This window comes from Opisthocomus hoazin, chromosome 9 (genome assembly GCF_030867145.1).
Source record: "Opisthocomus hoazin isolate bOpiHoa1 chromosome 9, bOpiHoa1.hap1, whole genome shotgun sequence".
NCBI classification, from domain to species: domain Eukaryota; kingdom Metazoa; phylum Chordata; class Aves; order Opisthocomiformes; family Opisthocomidae; genus Opisthocomus; species Opisthocomus hoazin.
In genome coordinates, this window is record NC_134422.1 from 12,648,036 (window position 1) to 12,661,971 (window position 13,936).

Consider the following 13,936-nt stretch of genomic DNA (forward strand, 5'->3'; position numbering starts at 1 on the left):
ACGGACAATTTGCCAACCGAGGTACCTGTTTTCAGCCTCAGTCATGCTGATGACACTGCACTCTTGCCAAGGAGTCTTGGCCTTGGGCAAATAATTTGTCATGAGGTTGAGAGCACAAACTGTAAAAAATGCCATGGACTTTGAGTTACGGAAGAGACTTTAAGTTACTAAATGTGCTGTTTATCAGCTCACCTTCTGGTGAGCTCATTCTTGAATACTCTGATACTTTCCATTATAACTAAAAATAACATAAAATTAAACAACAAGCCCAATAACATAGATCTTGGGTACTAAGCCTTCACAACTGTGTTGCAGATGTGGTATTTGGGGCAGGAGGTCTAGAAAAGGAAACTATTATTTGTTTTCCTAATGTAGCATGACACAGGATAAGAACACAATCCTGTAACTCCATCAGTAAGGATCAGTCTTCAAGTTGTTGGAAAAGGAATGAACTATAAATATAATTAGAATTAATCATATTGCTTCCTGTAATGGCACCTTCCGTAATACTGTGGTCACAACATAGTCTGCTTAGATATTTAATAAGCTATCATTTATATTTCTGTAGTTTAAAGTAATATATTTTACCAGCACTGAAGTTCAAAGAAGATTACCAAGAAGAGGTTTTAAGTGAAGTCTAGTACCCTGTAACACCTTAACTACCACAGATGCAGAGGGTTAAAGGATCAGCTCATCAAGAACTTAGCACACAGTGGTTCTCCAGAGCTGCCCTGGCATCTTTTAAATGTCTTAGTCACCTATGTGCTTTTTCCTTTGACTTTGTCTTCTGATCTCCTTCAAGTAGTTGCTTTTCTTCATGAAGCCTCCCTTAGCATATTTCCCACTTCCAATTTCCTGATGGGCAGTGCATGTTCTAGGAGGCTGGAGGCAGACTTTGGCTTGCAAAGTCCCGATCATGGGAGGCTGTCAGCTCATGGCGTATTCATTGCATGATGACATGAACGGCATTACATCAGCTGTCTGGCTCGCCCTGGTAGTGTCATTCATAGTGTTAGGAGCTCTTTGCTCACGTAATATTGGACACCAGAATGACCGCGTTCCTTACCTTGACACTGGCTGCCTTGTCTGAATTTTCCATTCTCTATTGGCATGCTGCTTTGCGTGGCTGAGAAGAGGTTTTTGAGAAATGGCACTGCAGCAAACTCCAGCTATCTAAGAGAGACACCGTTTGATATCCCATGTCTGTGACTGGCAGAGGGGATGAATGTTACAATCATGATCTAAAACAACAATTAAAATTGCTCCCTTCTATTCAGTCTGCTGTCAGCATCCTAGATGCTGATTTTTTGACTCAACAAGTAACCATATATATCATTATAGTCCTTTTGGCCCCAAGGACTCAAATCAGATTGGAGGAGTATTTTATTTCAGTTGTCAGGTAGCTCAGGGACAAGTCTGTAGAATCTGAGTGTCTGAACTCAGATCTAGCACAGCGTTCTGCTCTGAATTGTTTGCTAGGAGATTCTGTCTTCCCCTGTTAACTTTCTAGGAAACCTCTACATTTCATGCTCTGGCACCTAGAATTAGGTTGTTCCATAACTTTTATGTTAACTTTTCTCTGGTAACTAAGTTTCAAACAGCTATATCTCGTGCACAAATCCTCTGAAGGATAAACATTTGAAAGCTATAAATTGATACAGCTATTGCTGAGATCATATTCCAGATTTGGGATCTTTCTTCCAAACAGAAATGTCAGGATCAAACAATCTAACACATGGAGCTCATTAGGATTTGCATTATATGACTTGCTCAGTCTGGGATAACCTTGCTGAAAAAATGTTGCACCTCCTAGGTACATGTGTCTATGCCATATGGGATACACATGGAAGAGAGCCTGTATTGGCTCTCAGCTATTGCTGGAGCCTGAAGTGCTGAGTAGTTGCTGGATATGAGCTGTGCAATCTTGAGAACAATAAAATCCATCAAACTTGTGTCCTGTGGTGTCCCTTTTGCCATTTTTATTTAGGAATGAACCAATGTGTAATAATATCTTGTTGGAAAGATTTAAACATACAGAAGAAATGCCATTTTTCAAAATGTGTTCACCTATGTAGATCACATAGACAATGGAATAGAAGAATAATGCGGCAAGAAATTCTTCTGGATGAAATGATACTTCAAATATACCTTTGTTTCCCTCTTCCATGCACTGCCTAAAGCAGCTTTGTGCATGTTGTACTTTGTTCTATTAAGTTAAAATAGACCTGTCAGCTTAGATGGTTCCACTTGTCTGGTTGCTTTGTCAAGTTCTCAGTGCAGCTGCTTTCACTAAGGGCTTCTCCCTCTCTGTGGCATTCTCCAGCAAGTCTGTGCAGAGAATCTTTCTTAAAAACCAAAAGGACAGCAGTCTCCTCTAACTTTACAGAAAGATCCAAAACAAATAGATGGTAATAGGAAGCTTTTTCATTACTGATTTTTAAATAAGATTTGTATTTTATTATTTGTTTTGGTTGCAGATTCCTCATCCACAAAGACCTCAAAGCCTACGGAGAAGAAGACCAAGAAGCCTAAGACAACACTTTCCCCCGTGCTGCCAACAGAGAGTAAGTGACAGTGATTTTGATTACTTCCTTTTCACTGGCAACAAAAGAGTGCTTTGGGATTCTGTGGTCATTCCCTTCTGTTTGCAGGCATAGTATCAGAAGATTGTGCTGTTTCTTTCACCCTTGCACGCAAGTCATGTGAAATGAGTTTTTGCCTTGTGAGGATTAGAAGTAAGGGCTGAAACAGTGAGTTCAGACCTAGCCCACCCTATTCTCAGTTTTCCATTATGATGCCATAAACTTATGACACAGATTTACTTTTGGCTGCCTCCCAAAGAGCACAGAAATTCTCAAGTAGTTTGCTTCAAGTCGTGTTGAGTCCTGTGTAGACAATATACTGTCTTACCAAGATGTCTTGATGGAAGAGTCCTGTAGCATAATCTGTCCTTTTTTCCATGACCATGGGGAGTGGCTTCGTGAATTTTATATACCTTGGTTTAAGCCTAAATGCTATACTTGCTTTTAATGTTTTCTGAAATAACAAATCAGGTATAAATTCCCATGTTTGCTATTCTGCATACATGCATTTGACTAAGAGGAAATTTTAAATGGTAAAGGCGGTAGAATAATGTCACTTTAGAAATTCCTAATACTGCTGCTACTTTTGAAATTAAGTGTCCGTGGGACACAAGTATCTCTTAAATCAAACACTGGAATTGTCTATCTAAGAGGTCCACCATGCGAAGTCCTAAAAAAGATGTAAAGACACGGTTCTAATGGAAACATGAAATATTTTATCCAGCACTTTCAAAAACAAAAACAAAAAAAAATCTGACTTTCCAACATGGAACATTTTTAGCTGCTTTCAAGAGGACTCAGTGCAGTTTTGTACTGATTGATGACCACACATAATAATTGTGCTTCTGGAATTGTTGACTTACACAGAGCTATGCCCTGGGCTACAGCTATTTCTGAGTTGCTGGCTGAGCATTATAACGTTCCCTCCAGCCAGTGTTACGGGGTTGTGGGAGGGGTCACACCAACATGCTCCACATCTGCACCTGACCTTCAAATGCTGTAAATAGTAGTAATTAAGAATCACAGAATCACAGAATCACAGAATCACAGAATAGTAGGGGTTGGAAGGGACCTCTGTGGGTCATCTAGTCCAACCCCCCTGCTGAAGCAGGGTCACCTACAGCAGGCTGCACAGGACCGCATCCAGGCGGGTCTTGAATATCTCCAGAGAAGGAGACTCCACAACCTCCCTGGGCAGCCTGTGCCAGGGCTCCGTCACCCTCAGAGGGAAGAAGTTCTTCCTCATGTTCAGACGGAACTTCCTGTGCTTCAGTTTGTGCCCATTGCCCCTTGTCTTGAACAATCATTTGCTTCTTGAACATCAATAGAAAAGACAGTTTTAAAGCCATTTAAAGCTCCACAGGATAGTGTTTTGAATATTATTTTTTTTTGCACACTAATGTATACATTTCCTCTGATCCTCCCAGCAGTGTTATCAATTGCAGCTTTCCCAGGAGTCTGAATTGGGAACTAAGTCTAAATATATAGATATACGACCTGATCCATATCCTACTGAAATCACTGCTTGTCTTGCTATTGATTTTAGTGGGAATTTGATATAGGTAGAAAAACAGAAGCTAGCAACTCTGGCTTCAGAAATGATTGGGAAAAGAAAGTTAAAAAAATGGTGAATCATTTTCTTAAGGTTGCTTCATGGCGTGTTCTATCAGTGTTTGAAGTTCCTGAACTTCTCAAGCTCTTGTTTCAAACTACTTCTAAAACATCTTTCCTGTTGCACTGAAAACATCAAGGTAACGAGAGAGAATCTTAGGAAGCTGGGCTTTGGAAGAGCTTTTGGAAAACTTTGGAAAAATACATATTTAATTTTAAAAGGATTTGGCTGCAGAGATTCCACAGGTGGTTTTTAACATCTCAGACTCTGTCTCTGAGGACTGTGGGTATTTGTCTGCCTGAAATGAGTGTTATGTTTGTACATTTGTCAAGGGAAAAATATACAGAACTGATCCAGCAGACTTCACCATTTCAGATGTAGAGATTTTCAGATGCAGAGATTTTAAAGTTCCTTACCTGAAAGAGAATGGGCTTAACAAGTCAGGTATTTGTGCATATTTACTGTATTTCTCTTGAAAAGAAGGTTAATAAAGAATAACTGTGAAGTAAGGTGTCCCAGCCTAATCAGGAGATAAATTTTCACTCTGATCTCTTCTAGTCTTTGTTGCCACATCAACTCATCAACTGTCTTAATGGCAAGTAGAGTGTAAGGAGTCATACTGAAGAAATAAAGAACAAACATTCCTAATAATTCCACTGAATAAATTCTGAATTTTGAATAGTGAATTCAGTCACAACAGTATATACTGTATGAGGTACAGAAGCTACATACTCCCTGTGATTTTTAGAAATACTGGTCGGGGGAAAAAAATCCGTATTTTCCATTTTCTGTAAGTGCAAGTCAAATTTCATGGTTAGCACTCATGTTAGCCTTTTCTCCCTTTAGATAAAGTAAAAGTGATCTTTGGTTTCTGCCTTAGTAGAAACCTTCACGAAAGTAATTAACTTTTAGTTCCTGAAAGCAAAGATCAATACCTTTGTTTTTCTGAAAGAGAATGAACGTTGTTAACATGTTGATCTGTAGAATTTGTCTCACTGTGAGAGTAGTTTCTGACCCAGGCCATTTGACTGCTCATTCTGATAAAGTTATTTTATTACTGGAAGCTTGGGTTTTGTAAGCTACAGAAACCCAATAGTAAGTAAAATTTGGGGCATTACCTCTTTTGAAATGCAACACATATTAGACTCAAGCTTAGAATAAGCAGTTATTCTCAGAAAAAGCATCTGTGAAGGCAGCTTTGAAGCATTCAATCTTTAATATCTCTGAATGGATGCTTGAAGTGTTTGTGTGCAGAAAGATGGCTCCCATGCTAGCAAACTAGGAAAATTTTGATGTATTTCTTTTTGCTTACAATTAATATTCTGTCACCAGAATTTAGTAATAATTATGACTCTGCAGAATGCAACTCTGTAGTGATAAATAGAATAAATAATAATGTTTCTGAGAATAACAAACAGATCCAGCTTTGAATCTGAGTGAAATCAATCCTGAGGAAGAATGGAGGAAGGACACCTCTTTTTTTAATGTTGGAATTGGTTTGTTCTTCACTGAGTGTACTGACTTAGGGTTTGTCACTTGTGTCTTTGCTAGGTGGATGTGAAAAGCTACTGAGTTAGAATAATAAAGTGTTCTGTTTCTTCCGTGCACATATAAAAGAGTAGAAGAAGCAGTGGAAAATTGGAACCTTTCATTATTTATGATACTGCATACTTCATGCTATGCCAGAACAGTCAGTGGACAAAATAAGGTTCTTCTAGTTTGATGGATCCTTGCAGCAGAAGTACTGAGCTAAAAATTCTCACCACATTTTTCTAGGGAGCTTTGCAAGCATCTGTTGTAAAGGGACTTGGGCACCCAATTCGCGTTGAAATTAGAAGTTACTTCAAATTAGACATAAAGGGAATTTCTTATTTAAATTATCAATGCCACCTGCAAAATTTTCAGTCTCTGTTAAACAAATGTTTTTGGCCCAACAGGCTTGTGGAAGAAATTAAAGTGCTGCTTGAGATTTTTAAGAGTAAATAAGGATTTGATGGCTTATAAATAAAAACTCTTTTTTTGAAAAAAAAATCTACTACTACTCCACACTTCCTAAAATTTTGTCCTCCTTAGTGTGTATTATGCTGAGGACCAAACCAGCAGTAAATCATAGCTTGAGCAATTAGCCAAGTTCACACATTCATTTGCAGCCCTGGAACCGAACTTTATTGATCCTCAGTCTTGTGAGTAGTTTGCATGCCACATCCAAAATATTATAAATTTTTTTAAATTGACATCCCAAAAATTTACCTAAAACATGAGTTTTCCAAAAGGCACATTTTTTTTTCCCGTTATTTTTTTTTTCAGTGTTTACTGGGGGAAAAGGCATATTACAACTGTTAGACTCTATTTCTTAAATTTCACCAGGGCTGAGCAGGAGTAGGAAGCAACTTCCTATGATAGGAAGAAACTTTATCCTAATCTTTGCTACTGAGAACAGAATTGGCTTTAATGCTTTAGAAAATAACCCTCCTAAATCTAAGCATTGGACGAAAGTGTCTGGAAAGAAATGCCCACTGTAGGGCTAATTCACAGCACTACTTTCAGTAAATATTACGTATTGACAACTATCACCTGTCTTAATCAGTGATATAAAAATCTAACAGGATATCCAGGATTCCCTCATCTGACTAATGCACTTGTTTAAGCTGCTGTTCACGTACCCAAACCACACCCATTGAAGGGATGACCCAGCACAGAGTTTGATTGCACAAATAGAAGTTCTCCTGCTCAGTTAAAAACAAAGTTACATCAAAGAAAAGAACTTCCTCCACACACCTTCAAGTAAAGGGGCCCAAAATACATCACTTAGCAGTATTTGGTATCATGCTGATATAAATCTTTTATATCTGCTACTATATAAAATCTGTTTGATATCCTGTCAAACACATTTTTGGTTAAGTAACGATGCATCCTCTTGCTGACAGTTGTTAATAAAATGTTGCCACTGACACTGTCCAGATTAAATCCTCTGGAAGGCTGCACTGTTATCTTCCCAGATCTAATTTCTCAGTGTTGCTGGTACTTGAATGCAAGGCTGAACAGTGGCATCACTGAAGCATCATGTCACAAACATAAATATACCAGACAGTACTCTTTATCATTTCCATAGTGGGTGGGATTCTAAGCATTTTAATTAGCGTGGAAAAATTATGAGTCAGCCTAGTGATTAGCATGCAGTTCTGTTATTTACACTTCAGTAAACAATCTTGTCAGAGAATCCAAGTCTACAAGCACCATTTTAAGAAAATGTCATTAAAACATTAAACTTGATGTGTCCAGCTTAGATAATATATAACTAAATCAGTAAACACTTCAAGTTTTTTCTTGATTTCCATTCTATCAATATAATATGAAACACAGCACTGATGAGTATAAAATGTTTCAAAATCTTCCTTTCATGTCAGATTGTTTCATCCTCAGTATAAAACTTGCTACTTTCTAACAATAGAACTCAGTTACTAAGGAAGTAAATAATCAAGTCAGAGAAGTTCTTTTAATTGCAGAACTAAGAGCACTGGTAGCAGCTGTGATCTGGTGACTGTGCTGCTGCTGTCCTCTTTGGCCCCTGGAATACTCTGACTTGCTTTTAGGGGTCAATGCAGCTATTCAAACCAGTTCTTGCAGTCCCATTCATTTCCCAGAAGGTCTGTGCTGGCCGTTGCAAGAAGAACCAAGTTATTTTATGCACAGTGAATGCAAATACTTTGTATGTTGGAACAATATGAGTTACATTGCCAGTGAAGCCTCTGACCAAACTTTTTCAAGGAAAAAAAATTAATCTTTTTTCCTAAGAGAAGCTGAATTTTCCTCTTTTATTATATGGTAATATAGCCATCAGCTATATTTGAGACCTAGACATGATTCTCTGAAACTCTGGATAATGAAGGGTGCTGAATTCATTCCTCAGGACTCTGATCCAAGGGTAAACAGCTGTGGCACAAGGCTGACCAGACTAGCTGAAGTAAAAAGACAATTTAAGATGAGTTGGCGACTCTGAAGGTTGGTTGCCTACACAGATCAAAAGAAAATTTAGTTACTGTACATCTAAAGAGAGCAATGGAGAAACATTAATTTGTTGTGTAAATCCCTTCTTGATGCCCAGTTCAGCCCTGTTTAGCTAATGCCAGGTATGCATTTTGAATCTCTGCCAGGTTACTCTACAGTTCACACCATACTGACATTTTCTGAGTTAATGTTGGCACAGAACCGTATTTTCCATGTGTTTTTCATACAGTCCATTCTACATAGCTGCATGTTGACAGAAGAAGACAAAAATGTTTATTGACCATCTCATGCAGAGAAAAATGAGTACAGTTTTTGCAGCATGGCCTTAAACTGAAGAGGTGTCCTGCACCATTAATTCTCAGTTAAGTCATTGACGAGAAATTGCAGATCTGAGACATGTATAGAAGCATTGACCAAAGTTTCTTTTTGTATAAAAAAGGGACCTATATCCATCGGCTTAATTAATGTGCAAAAAACACACAACACCTATCTTTTCCCACTAAAATAATTCGGAGCTCCTGAATGTCCAACTGACCTGATAGTATTTTCCTACTTAATAGACTGGGGAGCAGGCTTGTAAACTACTTTAGATTGCTGTTCCTGCACACTTGGGCACAGCATTTTAGCATCTAATTGTAGCTGTTCTCGCAGGACATGAGAAATATGAAAATTAAATCCATAAGAAATTAACATTGTTTTGCTCCTACCAGAGCTTTGAGTGGAATTCAAATGACCTGGGTTGTTCGTAAGCTCTGTTTGGTACTGGATCTCTTCTGCACCACTCAGATTTGCTTTAATTGCAGAAATTCCTCAAGCACTGTGCTACAAAACTGCTGTGGATTTGCTTCTTCCTCCAGCTGAGCTGTTTTGAAAAACTGAGTTATTTTCAGTGTATGTACGATGTTGCATTATTGAAGCTCTGAGTGTGCTGGTACGTGCTAGCTCTTTCTTGACTGGTACGCAGGAGTGAGTATTTCCTGGATTTTTATTTTTGTTTTAAGAAGGAGAAGGCTGGATTTTTTTCAATTAGAGGACAATCTCTGCATGATTTAGAAAGTAAATATGGGATGTTGCAACAAAATGACAGTTGTTTTTAACTAAAAAAAAATCTATTAAGAATTGTTCCGAAACACACAAACTCAAATGACTGACTTGTATGACATTTAGTTTTCTAATTTCTGCTTATCATCAAATTTAAGACAGAGTTGCTTTCTATTCTGTTGTATTTAGGTAATAAACAGTTATTTGGAAACAGTATGGGGAATTTACTTTTTGAGAAGCAAAGAAGCAGAACTTTTTAAGCTTTCAAATCTTGATGCAGTGTTCAGACTGCTGGTACTAGTGGATTGTCACTGTCATTTTTCTCTGTAGCAATTGGCATAGGTTCAAAAATGTATGAATAAATTCGTAAGTAATTGTAGCCATCATCTTTCTTCAATTCATCTTGTCTGTGCGAAGTAATACCTGTAATAAGTTTTTTGTACCATCAAGGAAGTCTGTGACAGAAGCAAGGATAGAACTGAATAATTCCTTACCTTGACCACAAGGCCAAGTGTTTTATTTTTTCTGTACTTTTAGGTCTCAGTCACTCCATGCTTTCTAGCATAGCGGTGAGTAGTGAAGCTTTACAGAAAAGTCACCTTTGATTCAGACCCTGATATCTATCCCCAGAGGAGTCTGAAGGAGGTTACACTGCGATTCATTTACATGTGGGAGAGTGAGACTTCATAATGTCACATCTCACGTGTCTGAAGCATTGAAGTGAGATGGGGAAAAAGAAGCAGAGACCTGAATCTATGTTTTCCATCTTCTGTATAAATAATCTTGTTACCATATTTCAGACACATTACAGACATGACTTCTTTTTTCAGTTTCTCTTAAAGGAAACTCTGAAAAAAGCAATTTAGTGCCTCTCGGAAGATGAAATCTTGAGAAGTTTTGCTTGAGAGAAAAATAGTTTTCTATGTGACTATAGTATTAGAGTATGTCATTAGCCCTTCTTCTGTCCTGAGCTAAAATGAGGCTATTTCACAAGCAGACAGAAGCAGGGAAATGTCTTGCTCCTTATGTTAAAAGAGTCAGGTATTTACTGTACTTGTTTACCAGGTGCTGAAATCCATCACTGTAGAAGACATGAACAAAATTTTAGGCATGTCCCTCAAGAAAGACAGTAGGAATTATGGCCTGATTGGAAATGCTATCTTGAGTACTGATGTTTTTTTCAGACTGTAAGAGTTTTACTTCGTGCTTTATGAAAGCAAGTTGTGCAGAGAGCCATTTCAGGGGAGGGCTATGCCTATTTTTAGAAAAATTCCAAAAAAGGGAAACAAAAAAGAAAGACGGAGGCTTCTGAACATATCAGCTCTCACGAATTCAACATCAGGGCAAAGTACGGCACAACCAAATGTCCCACAGCTATCAGCCTGTATGGGATCTTTCCCTTTTTTAGTTGATGTCTCCCCCCCCAGACACAAGCTCTCTAAGAGGCAAACCTGCCTATAAAGTTATGTAAATACCAGCCTTGTAATGTTTACATTAAGTTGTTTCAAGAAGGCAGATTCATTTAAGGAGGGAATATTATGTCGTTTTTCTTCCAGGCTGCTTTTCAGCTTCAGCCTGTTTCAATGTAAATATCAAAAGAAAGACAAACTGTCTCTTTTTTTAAAAAAGCAGCAAAGGCAGACTTGAGTAGCATTTCCAAGAGGCTCAAATATTTTAATGAAAACAATCATTTGACCTTGTCAGCTTGGGGCATTCTTAATAGGTTTTTTTTTTACTGTCTCCAGCAGCTTTTGAAACAAAAGTTGCATCTCAAAAACATGCATGAGATGAGCTGGTATTCTTAAGGAAGATCTAAGAACAGTGGAGTGTACGCTATTAGCCAAAGAAGTCAGCTTCACAGACCCAGAGACACGTACTTATCCCCTTCCACACTGCCCCTGCCTTTCACTTCTGCTCAAGGCTACTTGTGTCTGCAAAACAGGACGTTCAGACAGACCTTCCAGCAACCCGTTGCAATCTGCATGGTTTGATGAAGTCCAGTGACAGTCTGTATATCCTCAGTTAAGTGAATGTAATGTCCTTGTGGGTAAAAACTAAAACTTAAACAAAAATTTTGTATTTGCATATAAAAAGCAGTGCCCTAGCTGAATGAGGTGATGGGTTGATGGTCTTTGCTTTGCTGCTATGGAAGTCTTCGTTTTCCTGAGAGCCTTTTAAACTGTCTTAAGCATAGCCCTTAGTTATTCCAGGGCTAGGAGGGACACCATGCAGTTGTTTCACTTACAGGGTAAATGTAATACCTAGTGGTTCATTATACATCCCAGCCTGTACAGAAACACTGTTCTTTAACAGTGGTGAATTGCATCTCACTCACTGTAGTTGTGAATGAAAAAATTATGTTACTGGGGGTCCCTTCCATGATGAACAGAGAGTGGCTGATAGTAGGCAGAGAAAAGTGAGAGGGCTATCTGAGTATATAGATATCCATTCTGTGCATGTGTTGTGCAAAGGCGGAGAATGACATTGTCAGCAGGAGAAAAAAAAATGTCTTGAGATATTAAGAGTCAGAACAAAACATGAGCATTGGGAGAGTGTGACAACTCCACCAGCACCTTGCTTGTCAACTCAGGTACTGCAACAAACATACAATATAGGCCGAGAGGTGATAGCTGCGTGAAAATCATGCTGGATTAAGGAATTTGCTTTTCCTCCTATTTGTCTGCAGTGACATTTCTGAAAAACAGCAATAGTATCTACAACCCAAGATGGTGCTTGACAAATGGTGCTTTTTCCTCATCGTTGATGCTCTTTGTTCATATCAGGCTTACTTGAGTGCGGAAGTAATCAAATTCATGCCATTGCTTCAGCTCATATTAAAAGCCATTGTAGTTCTGAGGAGATACCCAACAGCTATATCATACTCTGTTTAGAGAAGAGCAGAGAATGTGATGTCAAATACAGCATGCGCACACAGAAAGATATTTACATGTTTTAAAATCATATAACTGCATTAGTTTCATAGGATTATGCATCTAATGAGTAACTAATGAATTACTTCCATTAATAGAGGGATGTTTAACAGTAGATGATAGGCCAGACTCTACAGCCCTTCCAGCTGGCACCTAATCATATAAATAGCTTCATCCATGTTGCTGTGCCTATAGCCTGAAATAAATGAGAGTTTCAGCTCAGGGTGTGACCATGCAACGACAGAGGCAAGCTGCTTTGAAAAGAGCACTTGTTGCATTTGCTAACACAGCTTGGACAGGAAAGAGGAGCTGGAAATATATCTGCTGTCATTTCCTACAGCAGCCAGGGTACATGTCAGTCTGTTGGTGGCCTGTAAAGTAATGGGTCCCTTTAGTGAGCAGTAGTGCTCTTTGAAGGCCTCTGTTTAAACAGGGTTAAGCCCACCTGAAAGATGCGGCAGGACAGAAACTTAGTGCATGCCCTGGTGGTCCACTTATATGGGGATAAATACCTCACAAATACTAATCTAAACCTTTAACTAGTTCTGTTCAGCTGACAGTCATCGAAGGAAGACTTCCTTGGGACATATCCAACCACTCTTTTTTGACTCAGCCATAAGTACTGAAAGAATATCCTACCTCTCCAGTATCATGGGTTTTGTTCCAACAAAATCATCACAGACAAAGCATATAAAAGCTAAGCATACTTTGAGAGAAAATTACTATGAAATGACAGTTTACAAAAATAAGGTGGCAACAACTTCTTCTATGTTTAGTGCATAGTGAAATATTCCCCAGAATGAACTGAAAAAACACTGGTGTTAACAGCTAAACTATTCTATATTTATTAACGCAATTGGTCTTTTAACAACATATAGCTCATCAGTTCCTATATCCAGTGACTCTAAAACTTGAAACTAGCCTTCACATCTCTCTGTTGCTTGAGCTATAACATTAGACTTTTATGGTGGGTACACAACTCATGTCTCCTTATTCATGGGGCATCAGGAGATGTGTTTCCTTGGAATCATGCACAGCTTGACGTTTGCTGTAGAAAAGGGGGATAAAATGAAAGACCCTCTTGATTGGTTTGGTGGATTTTTGTGGAATTTTTTTTGCTGCTCAGTGTCTTGCTATTTTGAAATAACTTAAGTAAACAACAAACCAAAAAGTTCAAACCTTTTGACTGTTATGGCTATCACCAGGCATCTATGTATATGCTGCCAGATATTCAGAAGCACTTAGCAGATACTGCCTCTGCTGGAAGCAATAACATCTTAAAAGCCATGCTACTTCAATCAAGCTGCCTACTAGAGCATAAGAAAATAAGAAATGTCCTTTCACAGCAGAGGCCATCCTCTGACAAGGATGCTTAGGATAGCAGATAAAAAGATTGTCCTCTAAAAGCAATGAACCCCTCTACTTCTGGAATTCAGCGGTTTGAAGGCATCCAGATTGTTACATTTAATGGCCACTACCAGACCTAACTTCTACGAATTTGCCCTTTTGAACCTTTTTATGTTTTTGTCTTGAAAAACATTACTTGTCTGAGAATCTAGTTTATGCATGCTATATTTAAAAATACTTCTTTTGTTTCTTTTATGCTTGCTGCCTGGTAATTTAATTGGGTGGCTCCTCGTTCTTTTTTTGTGAAAAAGAGTTAATAGTCATTTTCCACCTACCTGTCTTCTCTACTTTCTACCTACCATTCACAATTTGTAGAGCATTGTCTTCCCAATATTTGTGTGCCCAGGTCTCAAATT

General features: G+C 38.4%; 1 protein-coding gene across 1 annotated transcript in view; it reads left to right on the plus strand.

Annotated features, from left to right (window-relative positions):
• The window catches only part of MYLK (myosin light chain kinase), a 231,747-nt gene that overhangs the window by 163,658 nt on the left and 54,153 nt on the right, over positions 1-13,936 (plus strand). Inside the window, exon 18 of the mRNA XM_075429844.1 lies at positions 2,478-2,564. Coding sequence (XP_075285959.1) covers positions 2,478-2,564 — 87 coding nt within the window. The remainder of the gene's footprint in view (positions 1-2,477; positions 2,565-13,936) is intronic.